The 17786-nt window shown below is 35.9% G+C and overlaps 1 protein-coding gene across 3 annotated transcripts in view; it reads left to right on the forward strand.

Annotated features, from left to right (window-relative positions):
* The first annotated feature begins 4085 nt into the window (after positions 1-4085).
* Positions 4086-17786, forward strand: part of MAP3K7CL (MAP3K7 C-terminal like) — a 39592-nt gene continuing 25891 nt past the window's right edge. The window contains exons 1-3 of one of the 3 annotated variants that reach the window (XM_034429540.3): positions 4365-4559; positions 6791-6989; positions 12149-12257. In XM_034429540.3, the coding sequence (XP_034285431.2) occupies positions 6966-6989; positions 12149-12257 (133 nt within the window). In that variant the 5' untranslated portion in view covers positions 4365-4559; positions 6791-6965. Of the gene's footprint in view, positions 4560-6790; positions 6990-11826; positions 11846-12148; positions 12258-17786 lie in introns of those variants that run through there. The other 2 variants (XM_087895057.1, XM_087895058.1) reach the window with 2 other exon arrangements.

A 17786-nucleotide genomic window follows, 5' to 3' on the forward strand; every position in this document is an offset into this window, starting at 1 on the left:
AACTTTTTCATATATCCTTGCTGTTTGTGAATGTCTTTATCCAACTGTGATTGTCAGCTAGGCACCATAGACAAAACAGATTTTTTTCTTATCCCTTTTCTCTCCTTTCTCGTTTCAAGAGATTGGAAGATTTGTGGGTGCAAGCTGAAAGAAGGAAGGTCAGGATAACTCACTGTACTTGCAAAATTATTCAGCTTTCTTGCAAAAAATGATCAGCTTTCTGTTATCTTTTTATATCAAGAACATATTATGTTCTCTTGGTGGCAGTATTGGAAAGCAGAATGATTATGTAGGATTATCTCTGGTGTCTTGTTTATCTGGTAGTGTTAAAGAAACTGTTACAGGTGATAGCAAATATGTGCAAAAAAGTGTCAAAAGATAGGAGAGCCTGCTGATTTTGCAATGTAAACATAATGTAACCCTCTCAGGCAGTGTCCTTCAAACTATTTTGAGGGATAACCTCATATTCATGACAGATACCAAAATTTGGTATTAAATTGCTGGGATGTTGAAATTCGGTGTTGATTTCAGTTTCACAAAGAATGAGTTCAAATCGGAAAAATCCATGTTTTTGGATTATAATAAATTACTTCCATTCTCTGCATTCATGTACTTGCTATGAGACACAAATCACATACGATTTTAATCTAAATAGCAGCATTTAGCTCAGTCACCATTATGCTATTATTGTGTTATAGTTAATTATTTATTCTGTTGTATTTTTCATGTTTAAGCTTGTGTTCACTTCTCAGAGTTGTGATTATGAAATAGACAGCTACATAAATTGGTAACAAAATAAAAAACCTCATTACCCCAGGGTATGAATCCAGTAGGACAGCTCCCTGACAGATGGCCATTCAGCCTCTGTTTAAACACCTTCATCAAAGTCCACTTTCTCCTGTTAGAATTTTTTTTAATGGATATTTAACTGACCTTGACTTTTTTTAACTGAAATTCCTCATTTCTTTTCCTGTATTATGGAACAACTATGAATTATTTCCTCCTCCATCCCTTACTCAAAACTTTATTTTTTGTAATAATCTAATTTCAGTAAACAGAGCTTTTCAGTTTCAGTTTCAGTGAACATGTATATTTCTCACTGAGAGATACTCTGTAGAGCAGCTTTTCCCAATTTTATGTTTCTTCAAGATACGTAGAACTATAATCCTGATCATCTACATGCTAAGCAAAGCTGATGGCAGTTAGTATCTAACAAATGTGGAGAATAGCAATTTGTGGAAAATACAGAGTTCTGTGTGTTATTTCTAAAACTCATTTTATAGGCTAACACATCAAACATTTTAGTGTCAATGAAATCATCTGCTTTACCAAAATGCTGCCAATACTAATAAGGTAAAAAGCAGGGCAGTTAAATCAAAGGAAAGCAGGTGTTTCTTATATAGAAGATACTTCTTTTTATTTATATATTCCAGGTACTAAATTTTTCAGGCTAAGTAAATAAATGAATAAAGTTACAAGCTTGTTCTAACTCTAGTGTGTAAATAAGTTGTAATGTTTCTAATTCAGGGAATGATAACATTGGAATGTGTGATGACTAAAACATGATATGTTGTATATTAGAGAGATAAGTTTCATAATCTGATCCACGATTGAAATAATTTTGCTTGGATACCAAATATTGAATGACTACAGTGCTTCAGCAAGAAACAGAACATTCCTATCCTTATGCCTAAAGGGAAAAAAATAGGAATTTGCAACTTTTCTATCTTTCCCATAGCAGAAGACATTCTCGTGTAATTACATTTATTGTATTCATTTAGTTTTTTTTAAACAAAACCTTTAAAAAAAAAGACCTAAAAAAGTTCTGTTGTTGAATTGAATATTCAATTCAATATTCAATTGCTCAAATTATTCAAAAGTCTTTACTCTTGTTGAAGAAAAAATACTACTGCAAATGTTGACAAACAACACAGATAGCAACTAATTCTGTAATGTAGATTTCCATCCCAAAAGTAATAAAACAAGTCATATATTAAAATTCCAAATCAGGATTGGCCTCTCCATTAACAGCAATTGCAACTATTTGTTATTAATAATTTCCTGAAAAGTCTATTTTATCAAAACCAAAATGTTATTAGTCTTATTTTAAAATCCAAATAAGCTAATTTCACTTTCTTCAAAGCAACCTTCCAGTAGGGTATAAGAATCATACATGTCAGTTTATTTCCAGTTTAGAATCTTCATAGGGAAACTGATGTCTGAGAGCCTTTTTCTGAGATGAATGAAAAGAAAATGCAAATCAGTATTATAAGCTACACAAATATGTAGCTTTTTAATACACACACACACTTTTTTCCCCTTCTTTTCAATCATATCCAGTTCTCAGGGTCTGCCTGAAGAAGTCTCCACAGTTTTCTTGGCAAGGTTTTTCAAAACCTCCCCATTGCTTCCTTCCTAGGGATAAGAGAAAGTGATTGGCCCAAGGTCATTCAGCTGGTTTTTTTTTTGTTTTGTTTTGTTTTTTTGCCTACTGCAGGTCTCCCAGTTTCTAGCAACTTACATTTTTGTTATAATACTTACAAATCAATTCCCAAAATAATGAACAATTGGATCAAGAATTATAGAATTAATGTTAGAACTGTAAGGAAAGGAAATGTGGGATAAAATACAAGACCATTAGCAAAATTAAAGTGAAATTATTAAAAGAAGCAGCTACTCAATAATAGACATTGTCCTGAATGTTTCAGAATGTATCAAAAACATGGAACTTTTGTTATTTGAATACTGGTTTTGAAATATAAGCTGATGTATCCCATCTTTTTTCCAACATGTTTTGTAGGAATCTATCTATCTATCTATCCATCTATCCATCCATCTACCTATCTATCTATCTTATCTATCATTTATCTCAGGGATGATATCTGAACCGATTTGGTACCGGTTCGCTGGCCATGCATGCGCACTACGTGCCAAGTGTGTGCTGTGTGCGCATGCACACTGCACACCAAACATGCGCTGCCTGTGCACCAAACGTGCTGCATGCACAGTGCATACCAAACACGTTTTTAAAAGCTACCGGTTCGAGTGAACCAGTAGTTAGCTGGTTCGGTTGAACCAGTAATTTAAAAAGTTACTGCTTCATCGAACCAGTAGCTTAAAAAAGCTACGATCCAACGATCATCTGTGCCGCGCGGTTTACCTTTGCTAGAAAGCAGGATTTCCTGCTTTCTAGCGAAGCTAAACTGCATGCCACAGCTGTTCCCCCCCTCGCTGTTTTACTTACCTTCTCAAGCCTCCTTTTGGCGCGTACTGCGTGCACGCGCACCTGCGCATTACACATCAAAAGGAGGCTTGGGAAGGTAAGTAGAACTGCAAGGGGCGGATCAGCTGTGGAGTGCAGTTTAGGTTCGCTAGAAAGCAGGAAATCCTGCTTTCTAGCAAAGCTAAACTGCGCAGCACAGGTGATTGTCGGATCGTAGTTTTTTTTAACTACTGGTTCAACTGAACTGGTAGCTTTTTTTTACTACCGGTTCACCCGAACTGGTAGTTTTTATCGCTAGTAGTTCACCCGAACTGGTAGTGTTTCACCCCTGATCTATCTCCAAATTACTTGGCTGCATTTTCAACAGTTCTAACATTCATAAGCAAAACAATTAACTACAAGCAGTATATTTTAGGGAAATACAGTATATAACTTCCCTTCCAAATCAAGCTTATGTTAGATGATGTTATTCCAAAACGTCTGTGAATGGGGCTACTGTAATTAGACTGCAAAAATCCCGGCAACCAATAGACAACAGCAGAGATAAATAGAACACTGTAATTCTCTTCTCTCCATGTAAATCTGATTTAGGCATCCAGGTTTGGTTGCCCTAGCCTAGGTGAATATGCTGAAGGCAATAAAACTCTAATATCCACTTATTGTCTTCTTTAGTGCTACAAAGTCTACTTTCTAATTTGCAGTACAGTATTGTTTGACATCTCCAAGAGTTGGCAGGAAAACTGCTAATCCAATTGCTTGATTTGACTGTAGCAGCAGCGATCAACTGTGAGCTTGCTTGCCGCTTGTTCAAATTGGCAACTTCACCCCAAGCTGATAGGAGCAACAGACATTTTTGCTGACTGGAGTCAGGCTATCTTTTCCAGTTTGCTGGAATAGACACAGACTCTGACTGGGCCATGCTGAAAACATTCCAGTCCTATGAAGCAAGTCGGTTTGTATTTTAGGTTTGGCAGGACTAATGAATTAAACATCTTGGCCTCCAGACAATTGGCTACTTTAATATGGTTCCTGAAAAAAGGGGGGGGCTGAGGAAGCATGACAATGCTGTAATCTTTCATTGCAGGGAAGGGAAGGGACGGTGGAATTGGGACGGAAAACAGAAAAGGGTGGTCCTGAGGGCGTAAAAAGCCTATGGGAAGTGCAGGTAGCAGCATGTTGTCCTGACAGCTGTTTCAACTTCTCAGACCTTGTCAGTTCACTGCTATGTAGCAGGTGCAGCCTTTTCTTTTCCTGAATCTTTACTCCATAAAGGCAACAACAAGTCAAGGCAGAGGCTGGCCCTGGATTTATACAAGTGCAGACACCACTAAGTGAGGTAAGGCAACAGGTGTGAAAACCGGACTAACTGATTGAGTTGTAACCACACTTGGGTTCGGGAGCTGAAGTTTTTTAGATATAAGCAAAGTGCATGCAGACTCACAGATAAGCCAACTAAAAGCCGTTTCCTAGATGACTGTTTCAGACATAGAATACAACAATCAAAGCTTTCTGTCTTACACAAAAGAAAAGATCAAGGTGTATGTTTGAAGCAGTTTTATTTAGTTCCTCATTTTAGTTGATACATGAACATTATATCTTCACTCTGTACTTTCTACAGTTTCCTTTTGCTTTATTTTTCTAAGAGGAAAACCTCTTGGATATATATTTTATATATATATATATATATATATATTGGAGAAAAATAAATCTGTACTGTACAGATCTCTCGGGAAAGCTTAAAACTGGATGTTTGAAAATCCTTTTATGGCTTTTATTAAAAGAAAAAAAATGTACAATTTATTTCAAGTTTCTGGCTAAATTCTTTATATTTTTTAAAAAATTTAATAGCACAATCTTTTCTAAGAAACAATGTAATTAAAGATAGAGTTCATGTGTTTTTATTATGTAGTACTTTCATGCTTTTTTAAACTTTTTGGTAAGCCACAGAATTAATGGAATAAATTAGAGACTACATTTGTAGCATCTCTGAAGCTTCCATCTGGGATATGAAGTCATAATAAACTAGACTTTGTATTTACTGAATAGAACAGCAAAACATAATTTTACTTTTCTAATCTAAACATGATATATGAGGTTTTCTTCTTACAATTTGAGGTCTACTACTGTATTTTGGATAAAGACTGTTAATCCAAATTTTGTTTATATCATTTTATCTAAAGTATGACATAATTCACATATTTATTTGAATTTTATTTAATTTGCAAGGCTAGCAAAGTAGAAATTTTTGTCAAACTGTTTTCAGAATCAACAGGATCTTATACTGCAGGGTCTTTTACTAGCATCTTTGTCTGATATAGGTAATTCCAGTACCTAACATACATGGGCAGCAAAAGTTCAGAAACCAACCAGTAGCACAAAGAGCTATAGAACTCTCTTTCTTTCCATCTTGCATCAGCCTGAATTTTTGCAACTTAAGTATAATTGCCTTATCAGTATTTTGAAAAAAAAGAGGGACATCAGCAAGCTATTTTAAAAGCATTTTACGACTTATTATTTGTTAGGTGCAAAAAAGTTTAGCTTGAGGCAATACAATAATATGTATTCTGTTATACTATGGAGTTATACTATGGAATAGTTTATTATAAACTTTGAGATGATTAATGTAGTTTAAAAATGTGAAATGTATTAGTATTCTCCACTACCTATAAATTACATTAGTATATTATCCTGAAATGAATGACAAAGATTCCTGGATTAAGTATACAGTTAATTATTATTATTTTTTTCATAATCAGATGCAAGGTAAATTGGAAATTAGATATACACTGGTCAACAAGTTAAAAGATGTCATGCTCAATTTTTATTCAGTTTACATCTCACCAATAAACCAGTTTTAATTCTGTTTTATATTTTTACCTGTATAGCTATAGCTCTTAGACTTATATACCACTTTACAGTGCTTTATAGCCCTTCTAAGCGGTTTAGAAAGTCAGCATATTGCCCCCAATAATCTGGGTCCTCATTTTACAGACCTCGGGAGGATAGAATCTTGCTGCATGAAGAGTTATCTGTTACTATAACAATAGCTATCTTATCTGAGCTGAAAAGGAATACAGAAAACTCTAATTATGCACTATCATTTTTGGCTATTGAGATTTTTTTTAGACTTATTCTATTAAAACAATAGAGAAAGCCACACACACGATTATACACACGATTATATTCTGACACCAGAGAAATTGCAGTGGCCTAGTTAGCATAGTTTTTCCAAACGGGAAAAAACTTGCACATTTATGGATATAAAAGCATACTTGATATTTAGTGGATAGGAGCAATACATATGGTAATATATCTAAGATTTATTTTACACAACAATTATACCAGTACCAGTTGTCTGTATGACACAGTTTCCAAGACAAGTTTAAACTAAGATTAAGTTGTTACAATTTTAAATTGTATCTAAAAAACTTTCCTCCACTCCCCTCCCAAGAAATATTTTGGGGTTTACTTAAGATCTGGTCTTTTCCATATCCTTCTTCTTTCCTGGAGAACAGTACATCTTGACATCAAGGTAAAAGTATAATTTTTCAACCCCATTCTTTTTAGATCCAGGAAACCTCACCACTTTCGAAGTGCTTCTTGTCTTATGTGGTTGGAGTGTTCCTGGAGCTGCCTGATCTGGCAACTGTGATATTTGCTCTAGTCATTTGCCATTACAATTATAGCAAAGTGCCCCATGGGGATGTCTTAAAAGAGATTGGGAAATTACAGCAGATTCAAAATGCAGCAGCAAGACTCTTCTCAGGTACGTCTTGGTGAGAGCATATTTTATCTACTCTGCCTAAGCTGCATTGGCTCCCAACTGATTTCCAGATCAAATTCAGTGTGCTTGGTATAAATCATTAAACAGCTGGGAGTCTGCCTACCCTGTAGAAAAGTTCCTCCATAATGGTGGTCTGGGAGCTATGGTCTTCAGACAAGGGTGCTACTACTTCAGAAGGCTGTAAGGTTTGGAGAAATCATTACATGATCAGTCTCCCTTTAGATTTACTTTGTTGGAAGCACTGCAGAATATAGTTTTGTAAAATAAATAAGTAGATGTTTCAGACCAGGCTGGATTTCAAAGCATCAGATATGGTGTAAAAGCTGCAATATAAACTCACTCTGTTGCGTGTACAATTTATCTCTTTCCATCTGACTGGACTGAGTTTTGTTTAGAAATTAAAACTGGAAGAGTGTACTGCCATCACTTTACAAGATCATTACCACTTTCAAAATAAAATTACAATAGGATGAGTGGGTAAATGATATAGTATTTTCCTACCTCCATTGTTTCCAGTTGTATTTTGTTTTGTGTTTTGCAACAATTTGTTGAATCGAGAGAGGGCAGGCAAAAGATGCTATAGGCTTTCTCTTCATCACCTGTGACCAAGTTAAATAACTTTCTTTGAAAAACAGAAGTTCCGGAAAATGGATTGTGGAGAAGGAATAGTTGGGCATCTGCCCATCTGTTTGAAGGACATGCCTGTGGAAGGAGAACATGGAGATACTTAGACTGGACTTTTTTTTAGAATTATCAAGAACTATGGTTATCTGTAAGGATCAACATATGGTTTATCATTCATTTTGTGACAGTGTAGCCAGGAATGAGTATCAGTTGAAGGTACCTGTGCAGAAAGGCTTTAGGCTATTTCCAGATAGTCAGTTCCTTGTGATGCCAGTCAAAAAGTCATTTATATTGCTTAATGCACTGTAAGCTGCCCTGAGTCTCTGGAGAAGGGCGGCATATAAATCAAATTTAAAAAAAATTACTAGGTGTGTTCTCTCTCTCTCTCACCAGAATTTCCATTGTAACTCATTGTGGTTGTAAACCTGACCCAATTTTATGACCATTTTTACAAAGGTCGTTAAGCAAATCACATGGTCATTACATGAATCCAACTTGTCCAATGGGCTTTTTTTTGTTGTTGCTAGAAATCAGCAAAAAACTTGCCTATTGTGATCACATGAGCACAGGCTGCTGCAACTGGTCATAAATGCAAGCTAGTTGCCAAGTGCTGCAACTGTGATCAGATGAACATGGGACGGTGTGACAGTCATAAATGAAAGTACAGATGGTAAATCCTTTCTTTCAAGGCCGTTGTAAAACTGAACCATTATTAAACAATCATAAGTCGAGGACTATCTTTAAGCTTCCCTAAAATGTCATGACTGTCCAGCAGCAGTTAAAATAAAAAATGTGGCTCTAGTTAGGAGTTAGGAAGAAGAGTTATTTTTTACTATAAATCACTGTTGGCATATGAATTATAATTAACTCTTCTGACATTGTATAAAAAGTGGTGTTAGTATATGGTAGCCTCAAATCAGAAGGATTTGGTAGCTTTTTTAAAGATTAATTTTTATTAAAAAGGATGTGTTTTCGTGAACTATAGTTCACTTCATGAGAGTGATTCTGTGATTTCCTACAACTTGTATTAAAGTAACCATGATGAACCTCAATGAAAGTGCATAATTTACATAGGAATTAAAGGATCACAGCTTATCCACAGATCAGCCTAACCTAGTAACCTAATTTTTGGAATGGTGTTCCAGAAAAGCTCTGCTAGCTGTCTGCATAGTATATAGTAGGTTTGAAATGTCATAAGCATTTTGTTTAGCAAGCTCCTATCATTCAGGACTAATATGAGTTAATTGTTCTCATGCAATCTGTTAGCCTGTTTATCTATTATAGTTGCATCTAGTTACATGCATGCCCATAATACTATTCCCTTTTGGGAACATTATGCAAACTACAGAAATGTATTAAGAAATAGAAAGTCACTCCCTCAAAAGACATAATGTAAAAAAAGCTACATCAATACCATCCACATTGCCCATCTCCATTCTGCCCTTGATTCTACCACATTCTATGGTGAAAGTCAGTTTAACAGCTGCTAAATTGCATTCATTGACTCAGATTACACTTTGTGCTAAACTAAATTATGGTGGTTTGTTTTAATCCTTGCTTCCATAGTAGAGTTAAAGTTAAAACAAGTCAACTGCATCAGCACAATGATTCATACAGATAGATTTTTTTTAAAGTAAACACATATTCATCAACAGAAGACCAAATATTTAAAAAGCATAATACACAGAATTCGATGAGATCAGCACTTCCATTTAATTCAAATGCTAGCATTAGAATTATATCTGCCGCTGTCACTTGATACAGCAGTCTAATTAACAGTTGCTGGAGACAACTGCTTGATTCTATCTAATGATGAACTAATCTAGAAAAAAAACTCTGATCCTTCTGCTTTTAATTTTGAAAATAAAAAAAACAAAACACCAGAGGTCATTGAGGGAGGGACTGACTTGTATAAGCCAGTCAAATTTGCTCATGATTATCACACACAGCACAATTCTATAATTTGCTCTGCATTTCTGTAGAGTATGTCAAATATTTAAATAGACCCTCTGTTATCAAAGTAAACATTTTCTGCATTTTAAAATCTCTCTATTTTGCATTTGAATATAAGAAGATATTATGGGGCCATAATTTCATTAGGGAAAAGAAAACATATGCCTAAAGGGCATCAGAAATAGTTAAAAAATCTGGCAAACAGGTTGCTTTAGTCTTTATAGATGCCCAGAAGGCATTTGATAGAGTTAATTGGGACTACATATTATTACAACTAGAATATATGGGCTTTGGGCAGAGGTTTATAAATGCGATTAAAGCTATCTATACTAAACAAAGGGCCAGATTATTGATAAATGGGGACTTGACAGAAGAATTTTCTATTGATAAAGGCACAAGACAAGGATGTCCTCTGTCCCCCTTACTTTTTATTCTATCATTAGAAACACTACTACGTAAAATAAGGAATGAGGAAAAAATTAAAGGCCTTGCAATTGGACAACAGATATATAAAACCCAAGCGTTTGCTGATGATATGGTTTTTATTTTGGAAGAACCCGTAGAATCTTGTTTAAATTTATTAGAGACAATTGAAAAATTCAGAGCTGTAGCAGGGCTATCAATAAATAAAAAGAAAACAAATATATTAACTAAGAACATTTTAGAAGAATCAAAAGGAGATCTGCAGAAGACAACTGGATTAAATGTAGTGAATAAAGTTAAATACCTGGGAATGTGGCTTACCAATAGGTGTTTGAGTCTACAGGAGGACAATTATAATAAACTACTAGCCCAAACCAAAAGAGATCTAGAAAAATGGGGAAAAATACAACTCTCATTACTAGGACGAGTAACAACAGTAAAATCTTACCTTTTACTGAAGTTCAATTTCTTATTCCAAACTGCCCCAGTCAACCTATCTAAAAAATTTTTTAGGGAGCTAAACCAATTAACAACTAAATATGTTTGGCAGAGGAAGAAACCGCGGATCAAAAGAAAGATGATGCAAGAATTAAGAGAAAGAGGAGGTTTAGGATTACCTAGTTGGGAGAATTATTATTCGGCTGCATTATTAACTTGGGTAAAAGAATGGATTACCTTAGGTAATAGTCGTCTCCTTAAATTAGAAGGGTTTGACCTTCAACAAGGGTGGCATAAGGCACTTTGGTGTGAGAATACCCCACAAAGTAAATGGTTTACCCGACACTACTTAAGAAATATCTTAATTCGAAATTGGGAAAAAGTTAGTAGAAAATACTACACTAAAACACCTTGCTGGATAGCACCTCTAGAAGCAGTGACACACCCCAACCTTTACAATGTGGCCAAAAAACTAACATATAAGGAGTTGATGAACATACAAGGGAGATTAAAATCTAGACAGGAACTAAACTCCAAAGGGGTGCAAATAGATTGGTGGAGTTACTTGCAGTTCCAATCTAAATTTCAAAAGGATAAAGATGGGAAAGGCATTAATGGGGACACACAAGAGCTAGATAAAATTCTGATGGGCCAAGAAAAAGGCATGACCTCAAAAACTTATAAATTGCTTATGAAAATGGAGATAGGTGAGGAAACAGTTAAGGAAACCATGATCACTTGGGGAAAAAATTTTGGATACCCAATATATTTAGACAAATGGCAAGAGATCTGGTGGGATAATATGAAATTAGTTGTATCTACGGCGTATAAGGAAAACATCTATAAGATGATATATAGATGGCATCTACCCCCCGATAGATTAGCAAAAATGTTCCCGGGGCATACGGCAGAATGTTGGAAATGCGGGTGGGAACATGGCACTTATTATCATCAGTGGTGGACGTGTCCAAAAGCAACGGAATTTTGGGGGAAAATAAAAAAATGGCTCAATGAGATTTTAATGGTAAAAATAGATTGGAGACCAGAGGCATGCTTGCTCGGGTCCAAGCCGGAAAATATAAAAAAGGATTTGTGGTATTTGGCTTTACATATCATCACAGCGGCGAGGTTGATATACGTCCAACTCTGGAAAAACCAGAATATCCCAACAGAAGAGGCTATTATTAAAAAAACCTTAGACTGTGCGGAAGTGGATACATTAACTAAAAAATTAAAGGAGAGAGAGCAATCACAGGGAGGTTTAGTATGGGATAAATTTTATAAATGGCTAGAAAAGAGGAAAGTAAATCCCATTTTAGAGGAGGAATGATATCTATTGAGAAACCTATCCTATATAAGATAAGTGAGGTCGGACAGACCTAATTGATATATTAAGGCATGTAAGTTGTTTTGTCTTCCCCGGATTATAATGTAGAGATACAGTACCGAATATTTGTGTATTAAGAAGTATGTATGTTTATTGTTGTTTTGTTTTTTTGTGTGTTATCTTTTTATGATGTGTTGTTTCTATGTTTTTTAACGAAAAATGTAAATAAAGATTATTTAAAAAAAAAGAAATAGTTAAAAAATCTAGATAGAAATCTCTAGTTGAACATAATTTAAAACATGTTATAGGAACATATCTGATATGCACCATCAATGAATTTGCATGACCTATAAAAATTTGCTATTTTATTCTCTAGGTGAAACATACAACTAGACACATAGATTCGAGTGCCCACATGATCACCACAGCAAGGGTACCTGCTGATAAACGGATACGAATTGCCTTCAGTTTAAATGATTCACCAGGTAATAATCTACAAAAATATTCTTTTGCTTGTCTTTGTTTCTTCCAATTATATTGTCTTTACTTTCAAAGGAGTATTTTATTTTTCTTAGGTGGCTGAAATTATATTTAAGACGTTTCCTGTAGTATTATTTAAAACATTATATTCAACTCTAAATTTTCTGAAATGTTTAAATGTATACTTTTTAACTACTATTTTTTTAAAGGGGGGATCAATCTCGGTACTTAAAATATATCATTTTCATCCAAGTCCAAAAATCCATCTATTGGAAGGTCCAGTACCTGCCTTTTGTGCAACTTTGACTAATGCTCATATTCATTACCTCATGATAAGAATTGTTGGGGACCAATCCTGTAAGGAAGGCCAAGTTGATAAACGCCCCAGTCCCAGAACCATCTGGAAAGTCTCATGTTTGAAAATGAAATTTGTAAGTAGCTTAAATCCAACTTTCCGAAAACACCTTTCTGGACATTTAATATGTCCAGATATGATTTAAAAAAGACAATTAAGTATAAATAAACCATATGAACTGTACCAAAGAAAAAGCTTGTAAAAGATATTTTAGGAAAAAGTTATGAATAAAAAAACAAACCATTCAGAATCTTATGTATGTTTAGAAGTAAGCTAGGAGTATCTAACTTGAACTGCTACTATTTGAACTACCCCTATGGGGCAGTAAAAAATAGCCACAGAACTCTTAACTCTATGTTGCCCCCTGGTAATTTAGTTTAGGCCGTCCAGGTGCCCTAAATACTTGGTAAGATTTGACTCTCTAGTAAGAGAGTTTAAGATTGGAGCATTAATGTAAATGGTCAGCAGTAAATTTAGTATCGTTTTCTGCCATCAGCCTTCCTATCTTTAACCATTCCATGAAGTAGAAACTTGGCACTGCAAAAATTTGCCTGTTATAGAAAGGTAGTCACATGTTGGTCTTCCTTTCTGATAAAAAGAGCAACATGTGCCATGGAATTAACACCCATTCATCTATTTTCATTGCCCTTCGATTCAGTTGGCACCATGATTAAACTCCACAGGGCTAATATCTGTTCTGACTTGTGGAAATGGGTCTCCTTTCTAACTGAACATTATATGTTTTTTAGCATTTTCAGGAAGACAATTATTAACACATCACTACACTTTAAATAAATCAGTTAAAATTCCTGCTCAGGTATGATTACTATTTAGTTCATAAACAAAAAAGTAAGAAAACTTTTCGTATTAGTTCTTCTGCTATTTATGTAATGAATCTTAAATCATAACAATATTCCATGCCTAATCAAGCAGACACCAGATTTATGTAATTATCTTCTGTCAAGGAAAAAAACCCTCTCAGGCATGTATGTGCTCATTTAAACATCAATGTAGGTGTTAAAGAAAAGGCCTTTTGATGTGAAATTGAAAAGGGTTAGGGTTAAATACACTGAGTTTGTCAGCTGGAAAGCTGACAGCCCAGATTCATGAGTGTTGCATGATGGGGTAGGTTCCCATTTCTTGCCCCATCTCTTTCCCATGTAGCAGTTTGATAGTATGCAAATGTAAATAGATAAATAGATACGGTACCACTTTAGTGCGAAGGTAACAACGTTCCGTACGGCTTGTCAAATAGTCATGCTGGCCACATGACCATGGAAATGTCTTTGGACAACACTAACTCCCTCAGCTAAGAAATGGAGATGAGCACCATCCTCTAGATTCGGACATGACTGGACAGGGGAAACCTTTATCTTTTGAATAGGACTTCAAATATTCATTTGTCATTCAGCAAGGATAACATATTTTTCTTATATTCTCTCATACATAAAAGTGTCTATATATTCATGCAAATATGTATGGATTTATCATATTCCTGCTCTTATCAATCAGTTGAGCCAGGACCAGCTCTCCAATAAAAAAAATTAAAAAAAAGCCACAGTAGTGGCCAAAATTGTGGAAACCTTTTGGGAAAAGTGTATTTTCTAAAACTAGCTAATAACACCACTTTTTTTTTTTTTGGAGTAGTACCAGGGATGGGTTTTACTTACCTTTACTACCAGTTTGCATTGCGCCAACAAAGCTGGCTGGGAAATTCTGGGAGTTGAAGTCCCCAGACTTAAAGTTGCCAAGGTTGGAGACCTCTGGTCTAGAAAACTGAGAACAGCTATCCAGCTTTACAAGTACAAGTTAGGTTGCAGGTATAAAACTAGAGGCCTGCCCAATCATACTCCTGGCTTTGCTCATTATTTCCCTTGTGCAAGTGAAGTCAAAATTGTCATTACTTGCTATAAGATTTCCTTGTGTAATCTAGCTATCAACTTGTGTAGGCAAAGCAGAGATAAATTTTGGCAAAGGCTCTGCTCACATGTGCAATTTCCCAAAACCCAACAACCTTCTCAAATTATGATTTTGTAGGGTTTTCTGGTCCACTGTTTGGAAATCCCTAGCTTAGTATGTTAGATGAAGTAAGCATTATCTCTGGGTGTCATAGTGTAATTTCCTAGGTGTCAGTTTTCCACATTAGTGATTAATTCTATAATACTTAGGTTGGTTAGTTTTTCCAAAACTAAACAGCAAACCTCAAAACAGTTTTTTTTTTTTTAAAAAAAAAACAGCTAATTGGCCTTGTAGCTTTTGAAAGTAGCAAAACAAGTCCCATTATAAGAAATATATGATGGTATACAATATACCATCAGTACACTAAAATTGTTTTTCGTACTACTGAGGTATCTGTTTATGAAGTTTACAAGTAAGCAGTATATATCTGTTTAAAAGAAAGGGTTGCTACACAAATGTTTGTATGAAATGGGTAAAGAAGTATGGACTGATAGGATAGAGGACTGGTTTGAGATTTAAATGGGAGGCCTTTACATTTATAAAAGATATAAATTACAGAAGATTTTTCTGAGTAGCACATCTTGTGGCATGTTCCTCATATTGCCAAAACAATCCTTAGTCCTGTGTAGCTTTGATCCTGTGTCTTTGTTGAAGCATTTGACAATTACCAGTCAAATATTATTACAGCAGCTGTCCCATTAAGGAGATTGAGTCATACTTCTTAATTCCTTTTGGCTTTTCTATGATTCATCTTTCTTCTTTTAGAACAATAGTCTTTCTTTTGAAAAAGAAATTGTAGGAGGCCACTGGTGTGTAAAGCAAAATATATGCATTCAAGTATGAAAGTAAATTGTTAAGCCTAAACACTTTTGAATACTTTTGTTGAGAGACAAACAGATACAACGTTAATTTTGCATAAGCCATTTTTGTTGTGGCTGTTTTTCAGTAGTTGCTACAGGGACAGGGAAAATAAAATTGAGTGTTTCCTCAACTACCATCATTTCAGTGCAAATGTTTTATATCTGCTTTATTAACCACAAGTTTTCATCTGTGGCTAATAGGAATAAGGAGATTTAATTTTCATAAGATTATAACAGAGAGGAAAAAAGTAAATCTTTGTCTTCATTCACCATTGTGCTCTAACATTATATTTAAATGTTTTGTATTATACATATCAAACATGAGCTGCGGTGGCACAGTGGTTAGAATGTAGTACGGCTACTTCTGCTGACTGCCGGCTGCCTGCAGTTTGGCAATTCAAATCTCACCAGGCTCAAAGTTGACTCAGCCTTCCATCCTTCTGAGGTGGGTAAAATGAGGACCCAAATTGTTGGGGGCAATATGCTGACTCTGTAAACTGCTTAGAGTGGGCTGTAAAGCTATTGCTATTGTATATTAACTTATTTGTTAGATTTAAATTCTGCCCTTTTTGAAATATAATACATAGCTCTCTTTTCTTAACTAATGTAAAGTCAGCAAGTGAGAGGAATGGGGAATTTGAATCTGAAGCTTTTTGTCCTCAAGCTATACCTTAACCATGGCATTACAACGATTATTTTCATTTAACTAGAACTACCATATTGGAACTGCAAAAAAAAAAAAAAAAAAAGGAGAATGCAAAGACAGTGTTTAATGAACTATTTTTGTGCTGTTTTAGTTGATGCTATATTTTAGTCAATGGGGAAGCAGGCAGGAGGTCACAAATGGTGACCATGTGACATACTTGCTTAATGTTTAATAGTGATTCATTCAGCCAGAAGTGCCAAAATTTCTATCACTAAGCTGCATGGTCATGTGACATTGGGCTTTTTGGACCACCTAACTTAACAACAGAAATTCCAATGCCGATTGCTGTCATTAATCAAGGACTACCTCTATACCCAAAATCAACAGAGAGTATTTAGTCAAAACTTCCAGAAATAACTAGAAGTCAGCACGGGTTTGTTAAAAACAGATCATGTCAAACCAATCTTATTTCATTCTTCAACACAGTGACTAAATTACTAGACCAGTGAAATACTTTGGACATAATATACTTAGACTTCAGCAAAGCATTCAACAAAGTAGACCACAACCTACTTCTTGGTAAATTAGAAAAAAGTGGGATAGATAGCATCACCATCAGATGGATTTGTAACTGGCTGACAAACCGTACTCAATGAATAGTCCTTAATGGTACTACATCTACTTGGAGGGAAGTAAGCAGTGGGGTAACACAAGGTTCCATCTTAGGCCCAGTACTCCTCAATATCTTCATAAACAACTTAGATGAGGGAATAGAAGGAAAAGTTACCAAATTTGTGGATGATACTAAGCTGGCAGGAATAGCTAACACCCTAGATCAGCGGTCACCAACTGGTGGTCTGCGGACCACTGGTGGTCCGCAAGAAAACTTTGGTGGTCCGCAGAAAAATTATTTGCATTTTTTATATTGCACTAAATCAGGGGTCCTCAAATTACGGCCGCTGGGCCAGATACGTGCAATGAACGTTTGTGTTGCTGCAGAGAGTGTCCTCCTTCGGGGTCTTTTTGGGTGGATCGGGGGAGCAGAAATTCGACTTGGGGTCTGCTTCGGCCTCCTAGTATAGGGCTTTGGGTGAAGGCTGGAGGGAAGCACCTTTGATGGGGAAGAGCCAGAGGGCCTTGTTCCAGTGGGACTGCATCATGGCCTGGAACTGGCTTACCATCTCAGCCCGCTGAGCCTTCAGGCACCAGCACCTGGCCTTGCACTCCCACAGGTCTTCCCTCTGCTTGGAAAGCCTATGCTCGTAGTCCTCAGTGAGGTGTTTCTGCTGAGCCTCCTTCTCAGCCAGATCCAATTTGAACTGAGTTATTTTGCCAACTCTTTCTCATGGTGGCTCCTTAGCTCCAACAACTGCTTCCTGTTGGGGCCCTATGAAGCCTGGGTGGGCAGGCGAGGAGTGGCTGGGAGGGTTGGGGCGAGTAGAGGCCAGCAAGGTGTCCCTCGATGTGAGTGACATCGAGTTGGCCACACCCACCCAGTCACATGACCACCTAGCCACACCCAGCCAGCCAGTCATTAGGCAGATCATATTAATGGCCAACAGGATTTAAAATTATGAATTTAGTTGTCCCTGAGGTCTGAAAGTTTGGTGACCCCTGTCCTAGATGATAGGCTCAAGATCCAGATGGATCTTGACAGACGTGAACACTGAGCCCTATCTAACAAAATGAAATTCAATGTAAAGAAAAGTAAAGT

Source organism: Pantherophis guttatus, chromosome 5 (assembly GCF_059756535.1).
Source record: "Pantherophis guttatus breed Tessera chromosome 5, ASM5975653v1, whole genome shotgun sequence".
NCBI lineage: Eukaryota > Metazoa > Chordata > Lepidosauria > Squamata > Colubridae > Pantherophis > Pantherophis guttatus.